The sequence below is a fragment of the Octopus sinensis genome, linkage group LG5, assembly GCF_006345805.1.
Source record: "Octopus sinensis linkage group LG5, ASM634580v1, whole genome shotgun sequence".
In the NCBI taxonomy this organism is placed as follows: Eukaryota; Metazoa; Mollusca; class Cephalopoda; order Octopoda; family Octopodidae; genus Octopus; species Octopus sinensis.
Genome location: NC_043001.1, coordinates 72,032,518 through 72,054,768, shown reverse-complemented (window position 1 = coordinate 72,054,768; position 22,251 = coordinate 72,032,518). Strand labels below are relative to the sequence as shown.

The following is a 22,251-nucleotide window of genomic DNA, read 5'->3' as shown; positions in this document are numbered from 1 at the left end:
GTGGATTTGGCATATGGAAACTAAAAGTATATATTGTGTGTATACTGTCTCCTTGTCTTGACATCATGTGAGTCATGAATGATTGTCACTATCATACAAGCAGTGTTAATCTTTTCCCCAATATTGCAAAGACATGTTTGGTCATAGGGAAATATTACTTTGCTTGTAAACAAGTGAGGGTTGATGACATGAAGGATTTCTAGCCATAGAAAATCAGTTTTTGCTTCAATGAATTCTGTTTGATCCATGCAAACATGAAGAAAAGGATGCTAAAATCATGATGATGAGTATGGAGGAAGGGGCAGGGCCCACAACTCTTGCAAACCCTTCAAGACTGGCAAGGTTAATGCCATTAATGTTCTGTTTAAACTGAGCAGAAGAAGAGCCCAGAGAGCCAGAGTTCTATAGAGGGAGGTCTGGGAAAAATGGTAAATGTGGAGCCAAAGAGCTCCTTATTACCCTTGTTGGACACTAGAAGGGTAAAAAGAAATGGACGATGGTCTACAAATTTCGATCTGTTATTTTTCAGTTACAAGGCTGACATATTTTGACTACTGTATAACCATTATTACTATTCTGCTTCACCCACCCATATTTTTCTGCACTATACATCATCTCCCACTCTCCTCAATATCTCCCAAACTCATATGTATCATTGATCATCCCCAATCTAGCATTCACTACATCCACCATACTTCTAATTTCTAGTCATTACCTACTTAACTCTATCTTCCCTACTTATCACCGTTCAACACTTATTCTTCACTGTACTCACTCCCTCACTCATTTCCCATCTTCCATTCAACCACTAGCCACCAACACATCTGTTCACAATGCTGTAGATTCAGAAGTTAGAGTTGATTCAATACATCCAGTGAACATAGGCATATATAGAAGAACAACACTATACAGGATATTGATAGACTGGCGATATAAATCTAGTTTGATATTCTGTTTTCTTCTATTTCATGTTTTAACTGTAACAGTCAAAAGTTCAATTCCTTTCCACAAAGTAATAAAAGGAAAAAGAAAATCGAGTCCTTCTAGAATCAGAATTACTATGAAGTGTAGATTTAAATTAAACTGATTTGAGTGTGTTATTGGCATTTATTTTAGACTCTTCTTCCATACATACCATTGAAGAATGATCTGAGAAAGTAACTTTAATGAAATTTTAACTCATTACATGGAAGAAAGAAAGTCATCATTTAACATCTGTCTTTCATGCTGGCATGGGTTTGATGGTTCAACAGGATCCGATGAGTCAGAAGACTGTGCTGGGTTCCAATGTCTGCTTTGGGATGATTTCTACGGCTGGATACCCTTCCTAATGCCAACCACTTTACATGGTCAGTGCTTTTTTCAAAGCATTAGCACTTGTAAAGTCACCAAGTAACTCACAAGACAAGACACTTAGACCAAGTGGGATGCAGCCTTGAGGGAGAGGGCTTTAAGTCAAGTGTTGAGAGACAACAGAATGACAGAGGGACAGGAACAGATGTCTTGTTGTTGAGGAGATACATGGCTATCCCCGCAAGAAAGGGAGAAATGATGGTAGAAATGAGGTGTTAAAATTTATTCTCAAGGTACAAAAAGATGGACAGAGAGTCAAGGATGGCTGGGTGGGTACGTTTGTGAGAGTAAGAAAGGAGAGTGACAGATGGTGAGAGATTAGGATAGAAGTGAATGCAGAGAAAGGTGAATATGGATGGAGGTGTGGACAATGGTGAATCTCAGTTTTGTGGAGAGGAATGTAAGGAAAATAGGAGTGGGCCAAGGAGGAGGAAATAGAAGGTCATACATAAAAAGTCATGTACAATAAAACAGTAGATAGACAATAAATAGGAAAAACCAACTAGTCTGACATTTTACCATTTCTGATAAGCATTCAGATTATGCCGTCAAATGAAATGCATATTTATTCAGTTTTGAATTAATCATGCATTAGCCCATAGCTTTGAAATTTCAATGATGTGATTGCTTACTTTCACAATGACATTGTAGGGTAGGTGTGAGAGGCTGGATCTGGTCAGTTTAAACATAAAACAAGTAGAACATTTTGGCCTGATATGGCTGGTTTAAATGCTAAAGGGTTAAGTCCTGGTCATTTCTGCTTTAGCAAACTGATCATCCATAGTATTCCAACTACAACCATCCTGTATTTTTCACAGTATTAAATGTATCTTTTTCTAAGACAGTAGGGCTTGATTTGACTGAGATAGATTTGGCTGAAATTTCAAGCAAATTGAGTGACCACATACAGGCTGTCTGTTTGAGTCACAAAAAGTTGTTTCGTGTGGACAAGAAGATGAGTTAAAGAATAAGAAAGAAACTAACCTTGCCAGCAAGAAGTCTAGCATAATCTCTGTTGACTGTGACAACACAACCCAACTGGACCAAGGCACGGAACAATAATGGTACTTGAGTCTCATAAACACCTTCAATGTCTGGAGATGATAGATCAGCATTGATTTCACTGAAATATAAACATGATGTAATTGATTATAGGAATACATGGAACACATAGCCAATGATGATGATGAAGGTCTTCTTACATAGGTACAAGGCTTCTATGTTATTTAGGGAGGAAGGAAGGTAACAGTTGATTATGTAGTGGTAGCTGATATCCTCACTGTTTGAGAGACACAACAGGAATGATCTCGTTTGAGATTACAGCCATCTTTGGCTGGGTTGTTTCTATTGTGTCCACTGATCTGATTGGTTGACATGTAGCGCGGTTTGTCTCTACTTATTTCGCGCCACTGTCCAAAGCCAACTAATCACGGCCTTAGGATAAGGTCACATGACACAGTCTTTTGGATGTTCTTCTGGAGCCTCTAGAATGCTTTAAAATGCCTCAGATTTACCATTCCAGGTCTTTGGTCTTCGGCCATTGACCACACCACCACAGAGCAGCCAGTTCCAGCAACGACCACACCAGCCATGTTCCTGCTACAGCCAGCGATGACGCCAACATACACCGGCAACGCAGGATGTCTCCACCACTGTCGCCGTTCTCTACCGTTGACCTCAACGATATGTACACAGCAACTCGCTCAAGTTTAGCTTACACACTGTTCGTGTAGACACACCAAGGGTAACAGCACAACTCTACCGGCGAGATCTCCTGTACCGATGTAAACTGGCAAATGGATCGAAGCCCCAACTTCTACACGCATAGTAACTGCTCACCTCTTTGCCCCAACTTCATTGACACAGAACCAACTGCTATTGTGTACTTTACGAACTGGTTTCTCTATCTTGTGTCTGGACATTTCTATTTGTTCTCTATGTTCACTCTTATAACATACATACACAAACACTTGTTGCATGCACACATACACAACACTGGCTAGCACTCACAACCCTCTAACCTTAACACCTTGTAAATAAAATCTTATTTTCTCTCAAACAGTGGAACGGCTTGTCCTCATTCATTTATATTCTGTTGGCACTGTTGAATAAGTTGTATTATGGCTTGTCTTATTTTGTTAGGGATGCAACCGTGTGGCTTACAAAGGAGACCTATGTCACCAACCTCCTCACATACGGTCGTATTCCTACAATTATATTGACCCCAGTACTTAGTAAGTACTATATTTCATCGACATTGGAGGGATGAAAGACAAAGTGGGATTTAAACTCAGAATGTAAAAAACTGGAACCACAAGGCATTTTGACCAACACTTTAACAATTTTGCCAATTCACTGCTCTTAAAAGTTTCTAGGTACAGTTGTGGCTGTGGGGTTAAGAAGTTTGCTTCTTAACCGCATTGTTTCAGGTTCAGTCCCACTGTGTGGTATCTTGGTTCCAGTGTCTTCTACCAAAGCTTAGTGAGTAGATCTGGCAGATAGAAGATGTGTATGTGTTAGTGTTTCCTTGTCTTGAAAGCACAAGATAGTTGTGAACAAATGTCACCATCAAACAAGCAATGTCATTCATTTCCAATCTTCCATGGAAACAAGCAAGGGTATCTGGCTCTAGAAAATCTGCTATAATGAATTCTGTTTGATTCTTGCAATCATGAAAAAGTAGATGTTAAAACAATAATGATAATGAAACAGCAATCTCACAAAGAACATTATTAGTTTCTATTTGAATGGTCTGAGAAATAACAGGAAGGTTTGATATGAATGAAAACCAAGGTACCATGTAAAAAGCATTGGTGTAAAGTGGTTGGCATTAGGAAGGTCATCTAGCTGTAGAAACCAAGCTGAAACAGACTATAGAATCTTGGTGTGACCCCTGATCTTACCAGTTCCTGTCAAGCTGTCAAACCCATGCCAGCATAGAAAATGGATGTTAAATGTTGATAATGATGATGACAATGAAATAATGGTATCAGGGACTATGAACAACACTGATTAAGGGTTATGTCACAGAAATTATAACTTAATTTAATTCTATTTGATTTTAATGATGCTAGCTAGATTTGATCCAGAATGTTCTTCATAAATCCACCAAGACATAGAATCTTCCAATCAATTAATCTGTACAATTATGAGTAAACATGTTTACAATTTATGAGTACTTAATTGTATCACTGAACAACTGGGTATATTTACGTGTATACTAGCTCAGTATCCTGTCACTGTCGGGCAATTTTCACAATAGTATACCATTATTTCAAATTTTTTTTTATTTCATGTCAGACCATGTTTTCTCTTGATCATGACAAATTTCTGTATTATTTTGGGCAATTTAAAATGTATAAATAAATTTTTTGCTTTTGTAACCTCAGGATGAAAAATATCAGCTAAGATATATTTAAGTTTCCGACCTGTTTCCTCCTTTCATTGTTTTTTTGTAAGTATTATCACCATCATGCCTTATTGTTCCCCTTTTATTATCGTTGTCTTTCGTCTCAAATGCTAGCTGAAGCATTTCTCCACAACATATAAACTCTCACTCATAGAAACTTATCCACATGACCGCAAAGCATCTCATCTCAAATCTTGTCTTTCTGTCGCTTAAATCTCTACCCCATCTTTCACTCATAGAAACTTATCCACATGACCACAAAGCATTTCGTCTCAAATCTTGTCTTTTTGTCGCTTAAATCTCTACCTCATCTTTCCCAGTGTGCGGTGCACCCGCCCTCTCCACCTGTACCGGAAGTCCTTATCTCACCTTGTCTTCCTTTGCTTTTCTTCCATGAACACCTAAAGGCCTTAAGCCAATACCACCCCTACTATATAAGGTGGTGACCATACGGCGCAAAACATGATAGTGTGGTGTAGCAGGTTGAACTTAAGATCATTGCTTTGCTTATGAATTCTGCGAATTTATCATAGTCCTCCAGGCAATAACGGAGGAATTCAAGACAGGATGCCCCTGGGAGCTCCTCTATGCTGATGACCTTGCTCTAATTGCTGAGTCACTATCAGAACTGGAGGAGATGTTTCAGGTGTGGAAGCAAGGATTAGAATCGAAGGGCCTCAGAATCAATCTAGCCAAAATCAAAGTCCTAATAAGTAGGAAAGTAGACAAGTCACAAACGCCTTCAGGTAGATGGCCCTGCTCGATCTGTAAAAAAGGTGTAGGTAGAAACTCTATAAGGTGCACCAAGTGCAAGCTATGGACACATAAGAGGTGTAGCAATGTCAAAGGAAGGCTAACTAGGAAAATAGTTTTTGTCTGTGGCAGATGCTCGGGAGCAATAAACACTGAAAATGTGCAGAGACCAACGTCTACCATGTTCCAGGGAGAAAAACTAGAAGTAGTTGATAGCTTCCGCTACCTAGGTGACCAAGTCAGTAGCGGGGGTGGGTGTGCTAAAAGTGTAACTGTTAGAGTAAGAATAGCCTGGGAAAAGTTTAGAGAGCTCTTACCCCTGCTGGTGACAAAAGGCCTCTCGCTCAGAGTAAAAGGCAGACTGTATGATGCATGTGTACGTACAGCCATGCTACATGGTAGTGAAACATGGGCCGTGACTGCTGAGGATATGCGTAAGCTCGCAAGAAATGAAGCCAGTATGCTCCGATGGATGTGTAATGTCAGTGTTCATAATCGACAGAGTGTAAGTACCTTGAGAGAAAAGTTGAACCTAAGAAGCATTAGTTGTGGTGTGCAAGAGAGACGGCTGCGCCGGTATGGTCATGTGACGAGAATGGCTAAAGATAGTTGTGTGCAAAAGTGCTACACACTAGCAGTTGAGGGAACCTGTGGAAGAGGTAGACCCAGGAAAACCTGGGACGAGGTGGTGAAGCACGACCTTCGAACTTTAGGTCTCACCAAGGAAATGACTAGAGACCGAGACCTATGGAAGTATGCTGTGCGTGAGAAGACCCGGCAAGACTAGTGAGGCCATAACCCGTGGCCCCTACCTGGGACGTAGTCAGTCCACCTGTGCATACCTTCCTTCTTGTGACACTTGTGAAGACCTGTTGAGGCAAGTGAAAATCAAACCAAATCAAAATAGATGAACATTAATGGAATTTGTATCTTTGTGGTACCAGTGCCGGTGGTACATAAGAAAACCATCCGAACGTGGCCGTAGCCAGTACCGCATCGACTGGCCTCGGTGTAGTGGGCACGTAACAAACACCATCCGATCGTGGCCATTCGCCAGCCTCGTCTGGCACCTGTGTCGGTGGCACATAAAAAACACCATCCGAGCGTGGCCGTTCGCCAGCCTCGTCTGGCACCTGTGTCGGTGGCACATAAAATCACCCACTCCACCCTCGGAGTGGTTGGCGTTAGGAAGGGCATCCAGCTGTAGAAACACTGCCAGATCTGACTGGCCTGGTGCAGCCTTCGGGCTCCCCAGACCCCAGTTGAACCGGCCAACCCATGCTAGCATGGAAAGCGGACGTTAAACGATGATGATGATGATTTGGTGCATAGATGTAAAAGTTTTTCTTAGCTCGCTGCTTTGAGAAGGTCTTTCGACTGTCACCTTAATGAAATTCCTTACACACATGCAGATGCATTCAAACATATGTACACTCAGCATAAACGATATACATATATAAAGAAATAATGTGGTAAATATATATAGAGGAGGACTTTATTCTGGTGCTATCGCAGATTTTGAAATTTTAAAATTAAGTGAAAATTTTAAAATTTGGTATATTGATGTACTTTTTCACACTGATTTTGTGATTCACTTATTTTGTCGATCACAAAATGAAAACAATTACATAAACCATGTTTTAAACAAAATGAAAGCAAAACATTACAATAAAAAAAATGGTAAGAAGGGTAAAGGCATAAAAGAGCCTGATAGAGACATATAGAAATTGGTAGATTAAGTGATCTAAAAGTTGAGTTATTTCTTGAAACAAATTATACTTTTTTATTACTAATTACAGAAAAACCTTCCCAGTAGGATGCAAATTTTAAAAGCCAAAACCGTTTTTCGAGGATGCACTGTGTGACAGCCTCTCCATGATATATCCACAAACATACATAAAACTCTTATTTATATAGTTGAGATGGTGGAATCGCAATGGCCCAGTGGTTAGAGCAGTGGACTCGCGGTCATGAGATTGCGGTCTCGATTCCCAGACCGGGCGTTGTGAGTGTTTATCGAGCGAAAACATCCAAAAGCCCCACGTGGCTCTGGCAGGGTGTGGTGGTGAACCCTGCTGTATTCTTCCACCACAACTTTCTCTCATTCTTTCTTTCTGTTTCTGTTGTACCTGTATTTCAAAGTGCCGGCCTTGTTACACTGTGTCATTATATTTCATAGAGTAATTTGCTGAATCTCCCCGAGAACTATGTTAAGAGTACACATGTCTATGGAGTGCTCAGCTGCTTGCATGCTAATTTCATGAGCAGGCTGTTCCATTGACTGGATCAACTGGAACCCTTGTCGTCGTAACCAACAGAGTGCCACAATGCAAGGATGAAGTAGCATCAAAGAATTTGGTCTCTAGAAAATATAAAACAATGTTAGAAATGAATGCTTACTTGCTGTGCTCCAGGTAGACATTTTCTGGTACTGTATATTGGTAAAGGTGCATAACGGGGTGGGATCTTGGTAGAGTCTTCTGAACCTTCTTCCACACTGTCAATGTAAAAAGGGGTTGAAGGGTCAACATAATGAATGTAGTAGAGAAGCAGTTGAAGTGGATAAAGAATTGAAGTAGTAGCATGTTTAACCCCTTAGCATTTAAACCAGCCACATACGGCCCAGAATGTTTTACCTGTTTTATGTTCCAACTGGCCAGGTCTGGCCTCTCACACATACTCTACAATGTCATTCAAATCTCAAAGCTACAACTTAATGCATAATTAATTCAAGATAATGTGAATGGATAAGCATTATATTTCATAGAGTAATTTGAATGTTAAAGGGTTAATCATATCTTGATTCTGATTGAATAGTTCTACAATCCAAGGAAGTTTAGCTATTACTGATAAAGGTACGTAGCCTGTAATTCTAAGGTCTCGGTGACATGTTGTATCCTTGAGCAAGGCACTTCATTTCACAGTGCTCCAGTCTCATCATCTGTAATAAGTACCAGCCGAGTAGATTGCACCTTACATTAGCACTGGTACAGTTCTCTCTTCCTTCAGCTGTCACACCCTGAACGCCCTGCTGGGTCAAGAATGGGAGAGCCAAGATGTTTATGTCTGTTCATAATTATATATTTATTGCAAGAAACAGGTCAGTTTCTTTCTCTAACATTTTACATAGTTCAACTTACACAAGTTAATATGTGAAAAACAAAATAGGAATTTTCAAAGAAGCATCTATAAAATTAGTTTTTAAACATAAATGGTTATAGGGGTCCACCAGAAGAGAATAGTAATCAAAGGAGTCCATAGTAAAAAAAAAAAAAAATGGTTGAGAACCGCTGTGCTAAACAAACACTCTAATGACATGCCTGGTTGAAAATGTCATCATGCTCTGCTGGGTCAAGGATGTGGGCTAAGAGGGTGTCTATGTCTGCTCACAACTGCAGAGGCACCTAAAGCAATTAGCAAAAGCACAGTACATGTGCATACACACACACCTAATCACTCACTGTACTTCAGCTATAACCATACAGACTATGTTTATCAAGGACTACAATGTCCAGTATGTCCTTTAAAACACCTGTAGAAGATACTGGAACCTAATGAACTATGTTGGGTAGTTTACAGTTTTGAAATTGATTCTTCACATTTACAAAAATTAAATTTCTCAAACACATGGTTCCAGGTTCAGTCCCACCATGTGGCACCTTGGGTAAGTGTCTTTTACTATAGCTCAGAGCCAACCAAAGCTTTGTGAGTATTTTTGGTATAAAGAAGATGCATAAAGCCTGTTATATATATACATATCTATGCATGTGTCTTTGTGTATGTCCCTCACCTCCATTTGACAACTAGTGTTAATTTGTTTGCCTCCTTGTAACTAAGCAGTTTGGCAAAAGAGACTGATAGAAAAAGTACCAGACTTTAAAAAAAATAGGTAGTGGGGTTGATTTATTTGACTAAACCCTTTGAGGCAGTGTTCCAGTATGGCTGCAGTCCAATGACTGAAACGGATGAAAAGTAAAAGATATATAAAGTACTTATTGAAAATCCTGTTTAGAAATGATGCTAGCATTGCGAATGCACAGGTATGGCTGTATGCATCTTGAGAAAGTGTTGTCTAATATAACTCCTGACCTACCAAAGCCATGTGAGTGGATTTGGTAAGCAGAAACTGAATGAAACCCATTGTGTGTGTGCATGCATGTGTTTCCTTCACATCGTATGAAAATTATAATCAAGTGTCACCATACAAAGTGATGTCTTTTGTTCTCAATCTCCTTTGTAAACATGTCTGTCTGTAGGGAATTATCACTTTAGTTCAAAACAGGTGAGGGTTGACAATAAGAAAGGCATCCAACAATAGAAAATTTGCCACAATAAAAAATCTATCTCACCAATGTAAACACAGTAAAGTAAATGTTAAAAGATGATGAAAGTGAATTCAGTTTGTACAGACCCATGATAAAGAATAAGATACCTGATGGCAAGTGGAAATCAAACTGATTGAAATATAGTGTAGGTGTAGATATTAAGCAATTTTCTATCTTTAAAGATAAAGATAAAAGTTTCAAAAACATAGAATCTAATGAACAACACTGATACACTTTAAACTTTTACAAAAACAATTGTAGCTATCATCTTGAGTTATTTTAAGTTGTATTCTGTATATTAGAGTTTAATGTCCTTGCAGTGAACATTACTGTTATGTCTGTATATTACTGCACAATGCTGTATTTGTTCATGCTACTGCACATTGTATTATACCTGTACATTGTAACACAATGCTTGGTATGTCTGTTACGTATATTGCTGTTATGTTTGTAAATTACAACACAATGTATGTCTATATGTAACATCACATTGTTGCACAATGCTATTATGTCAGTACATTACAGCACAATGTTGTACTCATACCCATATTGCTGCACAATGCTATTAAATTTGTGCATTATTGCACTTCACTATTATATGTCTACAAGCAAAACGCCCCCTCCCTGTCCAATGGACAGTGCTGAGTTGTCAAACATTTAAACCAAATTTTCTCAAAACAACTTGTCCGACCGTCCCATAGGCCGCCCCTTTAAGAAATACAGATTTAACCTAAATTTGAGACACCAGCAAAAGAAGAAATAGATAGACTTTTTATCCATTCCAAGAAAAACGATTTTACAAATGCACGTTCCCACGGCTTTATCGATCGCATTCTCACCTGGAATCGATTTTTGTAATTTTTTCAAGACCACTGCTTTAATCTTTCAATATTGAATTTAAATATTTATTGTTAAGTGACACACCCTGATACCATCAGTATCTACTTATCAAATTTGAGCGCAATCGGATGGAGGATGCCCGAGATCCTAGAAGACACACACACAGACAGAAGAGATTTTATATAATAGATGTTACTGCACATTGCTGTTATATCTATAGATTACAGTATTATTTTATGTTACTGCACAATACTGTACTTGGTGACCTCACCAGTGCCAATGTCATGTAAAAAGCATCCAGCATACTGTGAAGTGGTTGGCATGAGGAAAGGCATCCAGTCATAGAAATCAGGTCAAAGCAGACACTGGAGCTTGATGCAGTTCTCAAGCTTGTTGATCCCTGCCAAACTCCCCAACCCATGTCAGCAAGAAAAATGAAAGTCAAATGATGATGATCACTACACATACACAGGGGCTGTTATGCTTGTGCACCATTCTACAATGTTGTACCTGTAACTACATTACTGCACAGTGCTATTATATATATATATATAGATAGATATAGGTGTTAAGAAGGGCATCCAGCTGTAGAAACCAAATCAGACAAGGAGCCTGAACAGCCCTTTAGCTCCTGTCAAACTGTCCACTATGCCTTTCACGATACCCTTAAAGCTGGGAACTTTTCAGCAGTCCCTTGTATATATCTATATGTTACTGCACAATGCTATCCATAAATTTCCATCTTGAAAGATAGAAGTTACCAGTTCCATAAATGATCATAAATTTTCTGTTGTTGGTCAAGAATAACTAGATACTTACTGGCTCCTTCTCCTTCTTTTGGTGTCTTTTGGTTCACATAGAATATTCTGGGAACATTCAGTCGCATAACATGAAGATCGTTTCCAATGAGTGCCCACAGTCGATACTGGCCAGGTTCACTGGTTTCAGCCAACTTAAAAGCAGATAAATTTCACAAAACTTACAAATAATATTCATTAAGTTTTTACAAAAAATATAACAATAAAAAAACTGTTAATTAAACTGATAAAAGAAACATGAAGTTAATTTTTTAAAAATATTCAAAAACGTCACTTAACAATAAATATTTAAATTCAATATTGAAAGATTAAAGCAGTGGTTCTCAAACTTTTTCTGGCTGCTGTCCCCTTGGCACATGGGCCACATTCTTAGTGCCCCCCGCCACTCACCATCAGAAACCACTTTCTGCAGCAAATTCAAAGCAACAGTATTTCACAAATAAATTTAACCTAATTAACCCATTATTTTGTTGTTTTATTGCCCCACTTTTCTTCAATTCTTGTTCACCCACTGGATCTTTCCACTGCCTGCAGAAGGGCAGTACCACCCACTTTGGGAACCACTGGATTAAAGGATGGTCATGTGGTAAAGAAGTTCACTTCACAACCATGTGGTTTCAGGTTCAGTTCCACCTTGGTCCCTTCAACTCTAGTCCCAGACTGATTAATCCAATGTCTTGTGAGTGAATTTGATAGATGGAAACAGGAAAAAAAAATCTGTTGTAAATGTGTGTGTGTATATAAATGTATATGGATGGGGGATGTGTGTGTGTATGTACGTGTCCCCCTCATCTAAATAGTTATAAATGAATGTCATTGTCACACAAGTGAAGTCCCTTTATGTCTAGCCAAGCAAAGTAATATTTCCACCCCCATGGTCCAACGTGCTTTGCATATAATACTGACCTCAAACAACATCATTTGTATGACAGTAATGCTCATTTACAACCATCATGTAACACCTTAACAAAAATACATACACACATATACATGACAAGATTCTTTCAGTTTTCTTCAACTAAATTCACTCACACAGCTTTGATCAGATCAGGGCTGTAATAGGAGACACTTGTCCAAGAAGCTGCATAGTAGAATTGGACTCAAGGCCACGTAGTTGGGAAGCACGCTTCTTAATCGCACAATCGTGCCTGCACCTATCTCCCCACCTCTCTCTCTATATATCATCATCATTGTTTAACATGCTGACATGGGCTGCACGGTTTGACATGGGGCTGGCTAGCTAGGAGCTGTCCAGACTCCAACTGTCTGTTGTGGCATGGTTTCTATGGCTGGATGCCCTTCCTAATGCCAACCACTTAGCAGTGTCCTGGGTGCTTTTTGTGCCAATGGCACAGGTTCATCTATGCATCACCAGCACATGAAAGGACAAGCCGGTATGTGTGGAAGACAAAGGTTTTACTTAGCTTGACATCTCCTGGTCCCTTGTCTCATTTCCTCAGTAAGGCCCAGTTTTTCAAAATCCTTTCTCACCACTTTGTCCCACATCTTCCTGGGTCTACCCCTTCCAATGGTATCCTCTACAATTAGAACTCGGCACTTCTTTATACAGCTGTCCTTATCCATACATATACATATATATTTGTACATATAACTATGTACATCTATATATCTAAGAAAAAGAAAAAAATTGTTCCCAAATCATATAAACTCGAAGGGCAGGTTTCCTGGTTTCCTCCAGCGCATATATGCTCACTTGGACAGAACACAGGTCCATTGCAGAATTACTCATTTTTGCCAACTGAGTTAACTGGAGCAATGTAAAATGAAATGTTTTGCTCAAGAACATAACACGTTGCTTGGCCCAGGAATCAAAACCACAATCTTATGATTATAAGGCCAACACCCTAACCATAAGCCACACACCTCTACATCTATCTATCTATCTAATTATATATCTGTGTGTGTGTGAGTGCACATGCGCATGTGTGTGTGTGTTCAGCAATCTATCTAGGGAGCTGTGTGTTCCTAAACCACTACTTTGGACCACTTGTAGTCTGTGCAAGAAAAAACTGTACCTGTACCAGTTGCCATGGTAAATCTAGGATGGTGCGAGCTGTACGGCGCAAGAAACCACTCAAACCTTGACGACCAACAATCGGTGTGGCACTGGAATTAAAGTCCGCCAAATCAACCCGCTGCCGTTTTTGGAGCTGCCTGTCTTTAGACTGCAAACCCCATTTCTTTTTGTGATACTGTAACCATTCCACCATTTCAGCCTAAAGGGGATAAAAAACAAAAACAAAAGGACTAATATGAGAAAAAAAAAAAGAAAAGAAAAAAAAGAAAAGAAAAGGAAAATCAGTTGAAAAATAGATTTAGTAATATGAAATAATTTCAGGTTCAAATTTTTGAATTAAGATTAGAAGTTAAGCAAGACAGAGCAATATGTTGCTGATCTCATGTAATATATATATGTGCACATAAGGATATAATGATATGTATATTTTGTATTATATATATATATATATATATATATATATATATATATATATATATATATAACATGAGAGATCATCAATGTGTATATGATGATATTATACATGATATATGTGATATCCTCAATATGTATATGATGATATTGTATGTGATATGTGTGTATATAATGATGTGATATCTATGTGTGTATATATGATATCACATGATAAATAGAAATATACAGGAAGTACCTTAGTTTTTCCCATTGGTGGAGGAGGTCCTAATATATCTCGAAATGTTTGAGTCAAAGATTCTGAGTTCTGAGAATCAGTTTTTGAGAAGTCAGTATCTTCACTTGACTGCATCCGTTTACGTTTGGTGACTGTAGCTCGAACTGGCATGTTGGGCTTAGCAGGAACTCCCAGATCTTCTATGTCCCCTATAGAATCCACTTCTGGTTCCTAATAAAATAGTAGTCAATCAATACAAGCTGTCATTTAATAAACAGTTCAGAACAACGGAACAGTTCTTCATTTAAGAGCAAATCTCTAAGAAAATGAACAGAATCTTCTAAATCTGATAAGCACTACCAATGGCTGGGTGGTTAAGACGTTCACTTCAAAATCATGAGGTTTCAGGTTCACTCTCACTGCACAGCATGTTGGGAAAGAGTTTACTATAAGTCCTGGGCTGATCAATGCATTGAGAATGAATTTGGTAGATGGTAACTGTGTAAAGAATGCATGAAAGTATATGTGCTTGTGTTTTCTTGTCTTAACATAATGTGATAGTTCTAAACGAGTGTCAATGTCATACAAGCTGTGTCGTTTGTTTCCAATCTGCCATTAAAACAAGTCTGGCCATGAGGAAATATCTTGCTTGAATACAAATGATGGTTTTTGACAGGAAGAGCATCCAGGTGTAGAAACCTATTTTGATGAATTTTGTCTGATTCATGTATGCATGGATAAGTAGAGATTAAAATGATGATGGTTGTGATGGTGATGTATGTGTGTGTGTGCATGTGTGAGTGCATGCACATGCACACATTGTCTTTGTTTACTATCATTTGCACGCTATGGAAGTCACAACCCACAAATGTTGTTGCCATCAATTCTGTCAACAAATCTCTGCTTGCTTTGTGCCTTCAAAGAGATATGAAATAAAAGATTCTTTTACTTGATAAACAAGTAAATGTGAGTGATAGGAAGGGCATCCAACTGTAAAAAAAAACGCCCCAATAATATATTTGCCTTACCTATGCTAGCATGGAAAACAGGTTGTAACAATGAACTAACAAATTTCAACATGGTTAAGTTTGTATCACAGAGCAAGAGACAGTTTCAGTTTGGTTAGTACCAAAACAATTAATGAAAATTTATTCTGTGTATAAACTACAAGAGAATTCACTCAAAAACAATATGAAAATTCACTGTTTCATGATAACTTTATGATAAACAAAATATTGTGAGAAAGAGTAATAAAAACACAAGAGAAACCTGTGGTTTGGGTTGAGGAGCAAAGATTTCACTAATTTTCTTCTGTTTGAAAATGTCAGTTCTCTCTAATAGTTTCTTCTGTAACCAATCTGGATGAGGAATACGTGGTACTGGGTTGGCCACCTACAAGACAAGTATAAATACATATATATTTATATATATAGCTGATATGCTGTAGTATTTTGAAACAAAAAAATGTTGCACCATAGTTTATTTATCAGATAAAAGTTGGGTATAAAATAGGGCAACTTATACATGAGTAAATACAGTAGAAGTTGATTGGTTGATTCTCTGATCACATGTTACATTGTAAAGAGAGAGGGTGGAAGAGATTAGGAGAGCAGTACAGAAGGAGTTAAAATACAAGGTGTAGAATAAATGTCTTATAACATTCTGATAAGTATACATTCTTAAATGAAATTTTACAAATCCTAGTAGATAAGATTTAGAAATTAATAATAATTAATTAATAAATGATGATGATGAAATATGTTTTGCTAATATTAAAAACAAAAAGTGTTTTTATTTAATCTTATTTTAAGGTTTTTCATTTCATTTTGTGTAAGTACAAAGAAATTTGATAAAAGTTAAATTACAATTATTGTATGTATACCACATTTCTTGATGTTTCCCATGGTGGTAGTAGTATATTGCCACAGTTACTCAACACAAGACAGGTAACATGTGCATGTGTTTCAAATGATTTTCTTTTTACAAATTTATTCAGCATGTTATTTAATTTTTCTTTTAGGAATGAATGTATAATTTGAATAAAATTTGGCTGCTATTTCTACCTGGACAAACTGCCACATACATACACACCACTCATTGTTAAAAACCATTTTGCTATATATATATATATATATATATGGAATTTCTTCAGCTACCAGTCTTGTAGAAAGTTGGTATAATCAATAGAGACTTACTTGCTGTAGTGCAGCTGGAATGGTGATAATCTTCTGGACGGCACCACCCAATCGGTCAATGTAATATTGCCAGTCAAGAATCTGATGGAAATAAAAGGAGCAATGAATAAACACTAAAACACAACTATTAAAGAAGAGTGCATGGCAGCTGGTCCTGTGGTCCTGTACAGCTAGTAGTCTCAAGGCCATGAGTTCAAACAGAGAATGTCCTAAACTTTGCCCCAGTACCTTTAAAACTTTAAAATACCATTGTTCAATGACATCAGCATCATTATCATCATCACTTTTGCATGTGTTTTTTTCCATGCTGATGACAAGTCCCTTAACCCCTTGGGAGTCACTGGGGCATTGCAGCCATGTAGCATATCTTGGGTGAGAAAGCCTGCTGGAGCCCATCCCTCTCTGGGCTAAACGCATTTCTAGAGCTGAGTGGACTGGAGCAACATGAAATGAAGTGTTTTGCTCAAGAACACAATGCATCGCCTGGTCCAGGAATTGAAACCAGTCTTACGATTGTGAGTCCAACACCCTAACCACTATGCCATGTGCCTCCACTCCATGCTGTTATGGATTAGATAAAGCTTATTGAAGTAATATTCTATAGTTGGATGCTCTTCCAGTCACCAACTCTTGTTATGAAGCAAAGTTCATAAATCTATAAACATTATTTATAAACAGCAGCAAGAAAATATTGGGTAGAAAAACTCATCTGGATAGAAAAAATTCAAAGGCTGCCTGTGGGATTTGAACCGACATCTCCTGTAATCTTTGACTCTTTCTATCCTGAAGGTTTTTTTTCAATCCAATATTTACATGCTAATATTTATAGCTTTATGTGCTTTTAGATCCACTGTTACAAAAACGATATATTTCACGTTCTCATGAAAGTTTATAAATTCACGTGATGTCAACAAAGTATTTATATCCTTGGCCTTTCAAACAGCAGACCACTCGGAGGCCAAACATAAACAATGATACTGCCTGTGTGGTGCCTTTGTATTAGGCAGCAGATAAAACAATGTTAAGACACAGACTCACACATATATATACGTGTGTGTATGTGTGTGTTTGTGTTTACATATATATATCTTTTACTTGTTTCAGTTAGAATGCACTCATGCTGGGACAACGCCTTGAAGAATTTTTGAGCTGAATGAATTGACTTCAGTACTTATTTTTTAGTGTTAAGCCTGGTGCTTATTCTATCAGTCTCTTTTTGCCAAACTGCTAAGCTACAGGGAAGTAAACATACCAACACCAGCTGCCAAGCAGTGGGGATGGAGGATAAACACAGGCACAAAGACACATATATATACATAGATACATACGTATATACACACACACACATGATGTTCTTTCAGTTTCCATCTGCTGCATCCACTCACAAGGCTTTGGCCAACCCTAGGCTATAGTAGAAGACACTTGACCAAGGTACCACACAGAGGGACTGAACCCGGAACCATGTGGTTGGGAAACAAGCTTCTTACTACACAGTCACCAAAAGAATGGAACAGGTAGAATATTGGCTGCTACAATCATTTCATAACTCGCTGACTTTCATTTTGTAAGTCGTAATGCAATGAACACTCCTTAGCATAGCTGGGAGGCCAAGTTATGAATTGTATAGAAACCGTGAATTTTATAGCAACAATCAGTGCATTGAAATTCCTTCAATATAGGAAAAAATGTGCAACTTACAATGTTAATACAAATTTATTTTATTGTGTACTGTTCATTTTTTGTCCTCAATACTAACCACCTGTTGCTTGGAGCTAACTAACTTCCTACACTAAAATCCCTGGATCATATTTAAGAACTAATACACACACATATATATATATACATACACACATGAACATGCAATTATATACACACACATATACATGTATAAACATATATACATATCTATCTATCTACAGTTGTATATGTACAGGTATGGCTGTGTGACTGAGAAGCTTTTAACATCTACTTTTCCATTCTTGCATGGGTCAGACAGAATTTGTTGAGGTAGATTTTCTACACCAAGATGCTCTTCCTGTTGCCAACCCTCACCTGTTTTCAAGCAATGTAATATTTACTCCAAAACCAGGCATGTTTTTCATGGATGATTAGAAATGAACACCACTTGTATGACCATGACGCTCATTTACAATCATCATGTTATGTCAAGATAAGGGCGTGCATACACACACACACAAGGCTTCTTTTAGTTTCCATCTACCAAATCTGCTTGCAAGGTTTTGGTCAGCCTGGGCCAATAGCAGAATACATAAACACACAATGAGTTTCTTTCAGTTTCTGTTGACCAAATCAACTCATAAGGCACTGGATGGCCTGTAACAGCAGGGTTGAACCTGAAACCATGTGGTTAAGAGGTAAAGTATTTATTTAAACACAACCATTCTGCACCCATAGCTACACCTATGACTATATGAACAACAACATTAATAACAATATAAATAATAATATCAATAAACAAGCAGCAACTGAGTAATGTTAATTGTAATTAGAACTTACATCTCTAATGTCAAGATCTTTGTTGGAAGTCTTGAGCCATTTCTTGAGAAAATGTCTCTTGATTCCTGGTTCAGCTTGGAAAATAGCCATTGGAATAGCTCTGGAAAAAAGAATTACAAGACACCATCATTATACTAGATTGTTTTTTATTTATAGAGGAAACATTGTAGATATATTGTAGAAGAACAACAACAAAAATTGTGTGACATTGGAGCATTTCTTTTAGGACATGAAAAAATTAAATAACGTTGTTGACCAGACACTGATCAAACAGACCTATGATCAAAGGTGTTCCAACATGCCTATATTGCATTTTCTTTCCAAGTATAGAATATCATGGACTATACTGCAAATGGATTAGGTAGATAGAAATTAGACAAATACTTTCTTATAAACGTATATAAGCGCAGTCTATGCTGTGGGGTACATTCTTCATCTGGGAAGGTGTTTGTATTTAAGAGTAAACCCTGCGTCCCGCTCTCTGGTGATGATGAAATCAATCTGGCTTGCAGAGTCACCTGATTGATAGATTATCAGGTGGCTGTCCAGCTTCCTGAAGTTAGTGTTGCAGATTAAAAGGTTACATGCATCACAGAACTCCAGTAGCCTAGTTCCTTCATCGATTTGGGAACCAATACCATGGCCCCCATGTACACCAGTGAAAATACTGGATTGCCGCCCAACATGTCCATTAAAATCTCCAGCCACAAAGATGAGGTCATTGCCACTTGTCTTTGAGGTAGCCTGTAGAAGGGTATCATAAAAATGGTTCTTCTGATCATTTGGTAGCCCCGCTTGTGGGGCGTAAGCAGAGATAATTGTAGCTGTGCTGTTCTGCACTCTATTGCATACCCTGACAACCTCTATGACCTTATCCACCCATTTCTCAAAGAGTATGCCTACACCCCCTATTCCATCCATGTTATCATGCCAGATTTTATACCTATGTGCCTTGCCTGTGAGAATCCTAACTGCAGAAACTGGGAAAGGGGATGTGAGGTGAGGCTTGGGGAGGAGAGATGTTATTCAGTGCCTGGAAAGAGGAAGGTTGTTGTGTTCATTTTTTAGGTATGCTTCACCTGTTCTTCCTTCCGACCTGACATCATTGAAACATTCAAGCGTGTTAAGATTGTTGCCCCTACTGGAGGTAGGAGGTGTTAGCGGCGTAGTAAGTATAAGCATTATGGTCTTCATAAAAAAACCCATAAATTTAGCAGTATTGCAAATATGGATATTCCAATGTTAGATTAGGTAGGGAGTCAGCTAAACTGGTTGCGTTTGTCCAAGGAGAGGAGACTATAGGTATGATAGAGGGTACCACCAGTGAGGGGAAATCAGCAAGGTGGGTGTTTCAGACAGAGAAAGAGAGGAAACAAGCTCATCCATACATATACACAAGCACACACACACACACGGAGGAACAAGCACACACCTACAGCTCATTAGTTGTCTCCTTCACTACTGGGTAGGTGTTGGCATATTTCTAGATGGAATGAAACAATACAAGAGATAGTCAGTTAACCCTTTCGTTACTATATTTCTGACCAAAATACACCCCTTATGTGTTTCAATTAATTTCTAATGTAATCATAAATTTAGTCTGGTTTCATTAAACAACTATAACTTTTTTATTTATCAATCTATTAATCTGATTTTTGGAAGATAATTTAATGAAATATTCTCAACCAATTCTATACTATAATTTTTTGTCACAAAGTGACTCTAATTGCAGGTAGATACAGGTAAATTCAACAAAATATAAAATTATTAAAATTTTGTTCAAACATCGCTATAGAAAATGGGTTATTAGCTAATATTCAATTGGGTATACAACAAAATTTTACGATAGAATTTGTTATTCTGGGTAACTTTCTGATACCCATAATAATATTTATGGCAAAATAGTCTTAATTTCATTTAAGGTTGTGGGAAACCACTAACTATCGTTTCTTTCGCTTTGTTTACGTTTAGCGTAACGGTTCGTTTCCGCCGTAATGATTTCAAATAGGCTCATTCGAAAAAGTAAAAAGAACTAGTCTAAGGCTTTACTCTCCTGGGAAAGTCTGTGGCTAGGTCCAGTTTCTTCAGAAAAATCACCGAAAGAAACAGTTTTTAAATTTTCACTCCATTCAGGTGCCAATTCATTTTCTTTATCGCTGTCGGAGCTCTCGGATTCACTGTTTTCACTTTCGGAAAATGAAACATCGGATTCATTATCAAATACCTCGTGCTTTTTTTTTTTTCAGTCATAGAGTTAGATTTATGAAGGTATTCAGTAGAAAATCCTTCGAATTCTGACTCGCTGCTTGATATAATGAAATTTGTATCCATTTTTTGTCAGAATTACAAATTTTGAAAACACAATAGGAACAAATTTCGGAAAAAAATCTCCCAAAATTCACGGAATTAAAATTACACTTCGATTATTGTACAAAACTGTAGTTGAACTCTTTACGAAGTATAATACGTGTTTTCACGAATGTACTAAAGAGATTTGCTCTGATATTCTCATTTACATATGAATAGGTAAATTCGGGCAGCTTTGGGCGGTTTGGTCACATTAACCAAAGTTTTTTTCGGGCTGCTTTGGGCGGTTTGGTAACGAAAGGGTTAAGTAGGTAAGCAGCTAACCTAGTTGCATTTGTCCCAAGAGAGAGAGAAATGGTGCAGGGGGGATTGAGAGAAGAGACCTCTGGTAATGTTGGCGACAAATTTCTAGACAGAACAAAATGAAAGATAGCCGGTTAGGTAGGTGGGCAAATGAGCTAGTTGCATTTATCCCAGAAAAGAGAGAAAGAGAGCAGATAATATATAGAAAGCAGCCCAGTGAGGAGGAGGGGTTGAGAAAAGAGACATCAGGTAATGGTGGTGGGAGACAGAGATATCCGGTATTGGTAGTGGGGGGGGGGGCACAACAAACAGACAAGATTTAATTTGGGGAGATGGTATGAGGAATGAAGAAATGAAAATAATAATAATAATAATATACATTCACAGTGTTCATGGCAGATGAGAAATTAAACAAACCAAGAAATGAGTAATTATCATAGCGAAATTACATGAGATGAAGAAGTTATATACTGAGGGGTCAGTTTACATGGTTAGCTTCTGAAAACTAGCTGTTAGTAAACAATACATTTAAAGTGTTAATGGCGAATGAATGCATGAAAGATCAAAAGGAAAAAAAAAAACCAAGAGAATCTTAACTTAGCAGTGCATTATCATCATTTGGCGACTGGGCAACAATACGTAGAAGGAGCTGCATATATATATTCTTTTACTAGTTTCAGCTCGAGAGCTGAGACCATGTTGGCACAACACTGCTTGGTATCTGTGTGTGTGTGTATATGTATATGTGTATGTGTATAATGGAGA

General features: G+C 37.9%; 1 protein-coding gene across 1 annotated transcript in view; it reads right to left on the bottom strand.

The window, feature by feature from the left end:
• LOC115211854 (DNA polymerase epsilon catalytic subunit A-like) overlaps positions 1-22,251 on the bottom strand; it is a 110,687-nt gene that overhangs the window by 36,822 nt on the left and 51,614 nt on the right. The window contains exons 24-31 of the mRNA XM_036502729.1: positions 18,877-18,976; positions 16,360-16,440; positions 15,434-15,556; positions 14,186-14,395; positions 13,535-13,735; positions 11,500-11,632; positions 7,916-8,012; positions 2,338-2,476 (exon numbers count right to left, since the gene is read on the bottom strand). Of these exons, the coding sequence (XP_036358622.1) occupies positions 2,338-2,476; positions 7,916-8,012; positions 11,500-11,632; positions 13,535-13,735; positions 14,186-14,395; positions 15,434-15,556; positions 16,360-16,440; positions 18,877-18,976 (1,084 nt within the window). The remainder of the gene's footprint in view (positions 1-2,337; positions 2,477-7,915; positions 8,013-11,499; positions 11,633-13,534; positions 13,736-14,185; positions 14,396-15,433; positions 15,557-16,359; positions 16,441-18,876; positions 18,977-22,251) is intronic.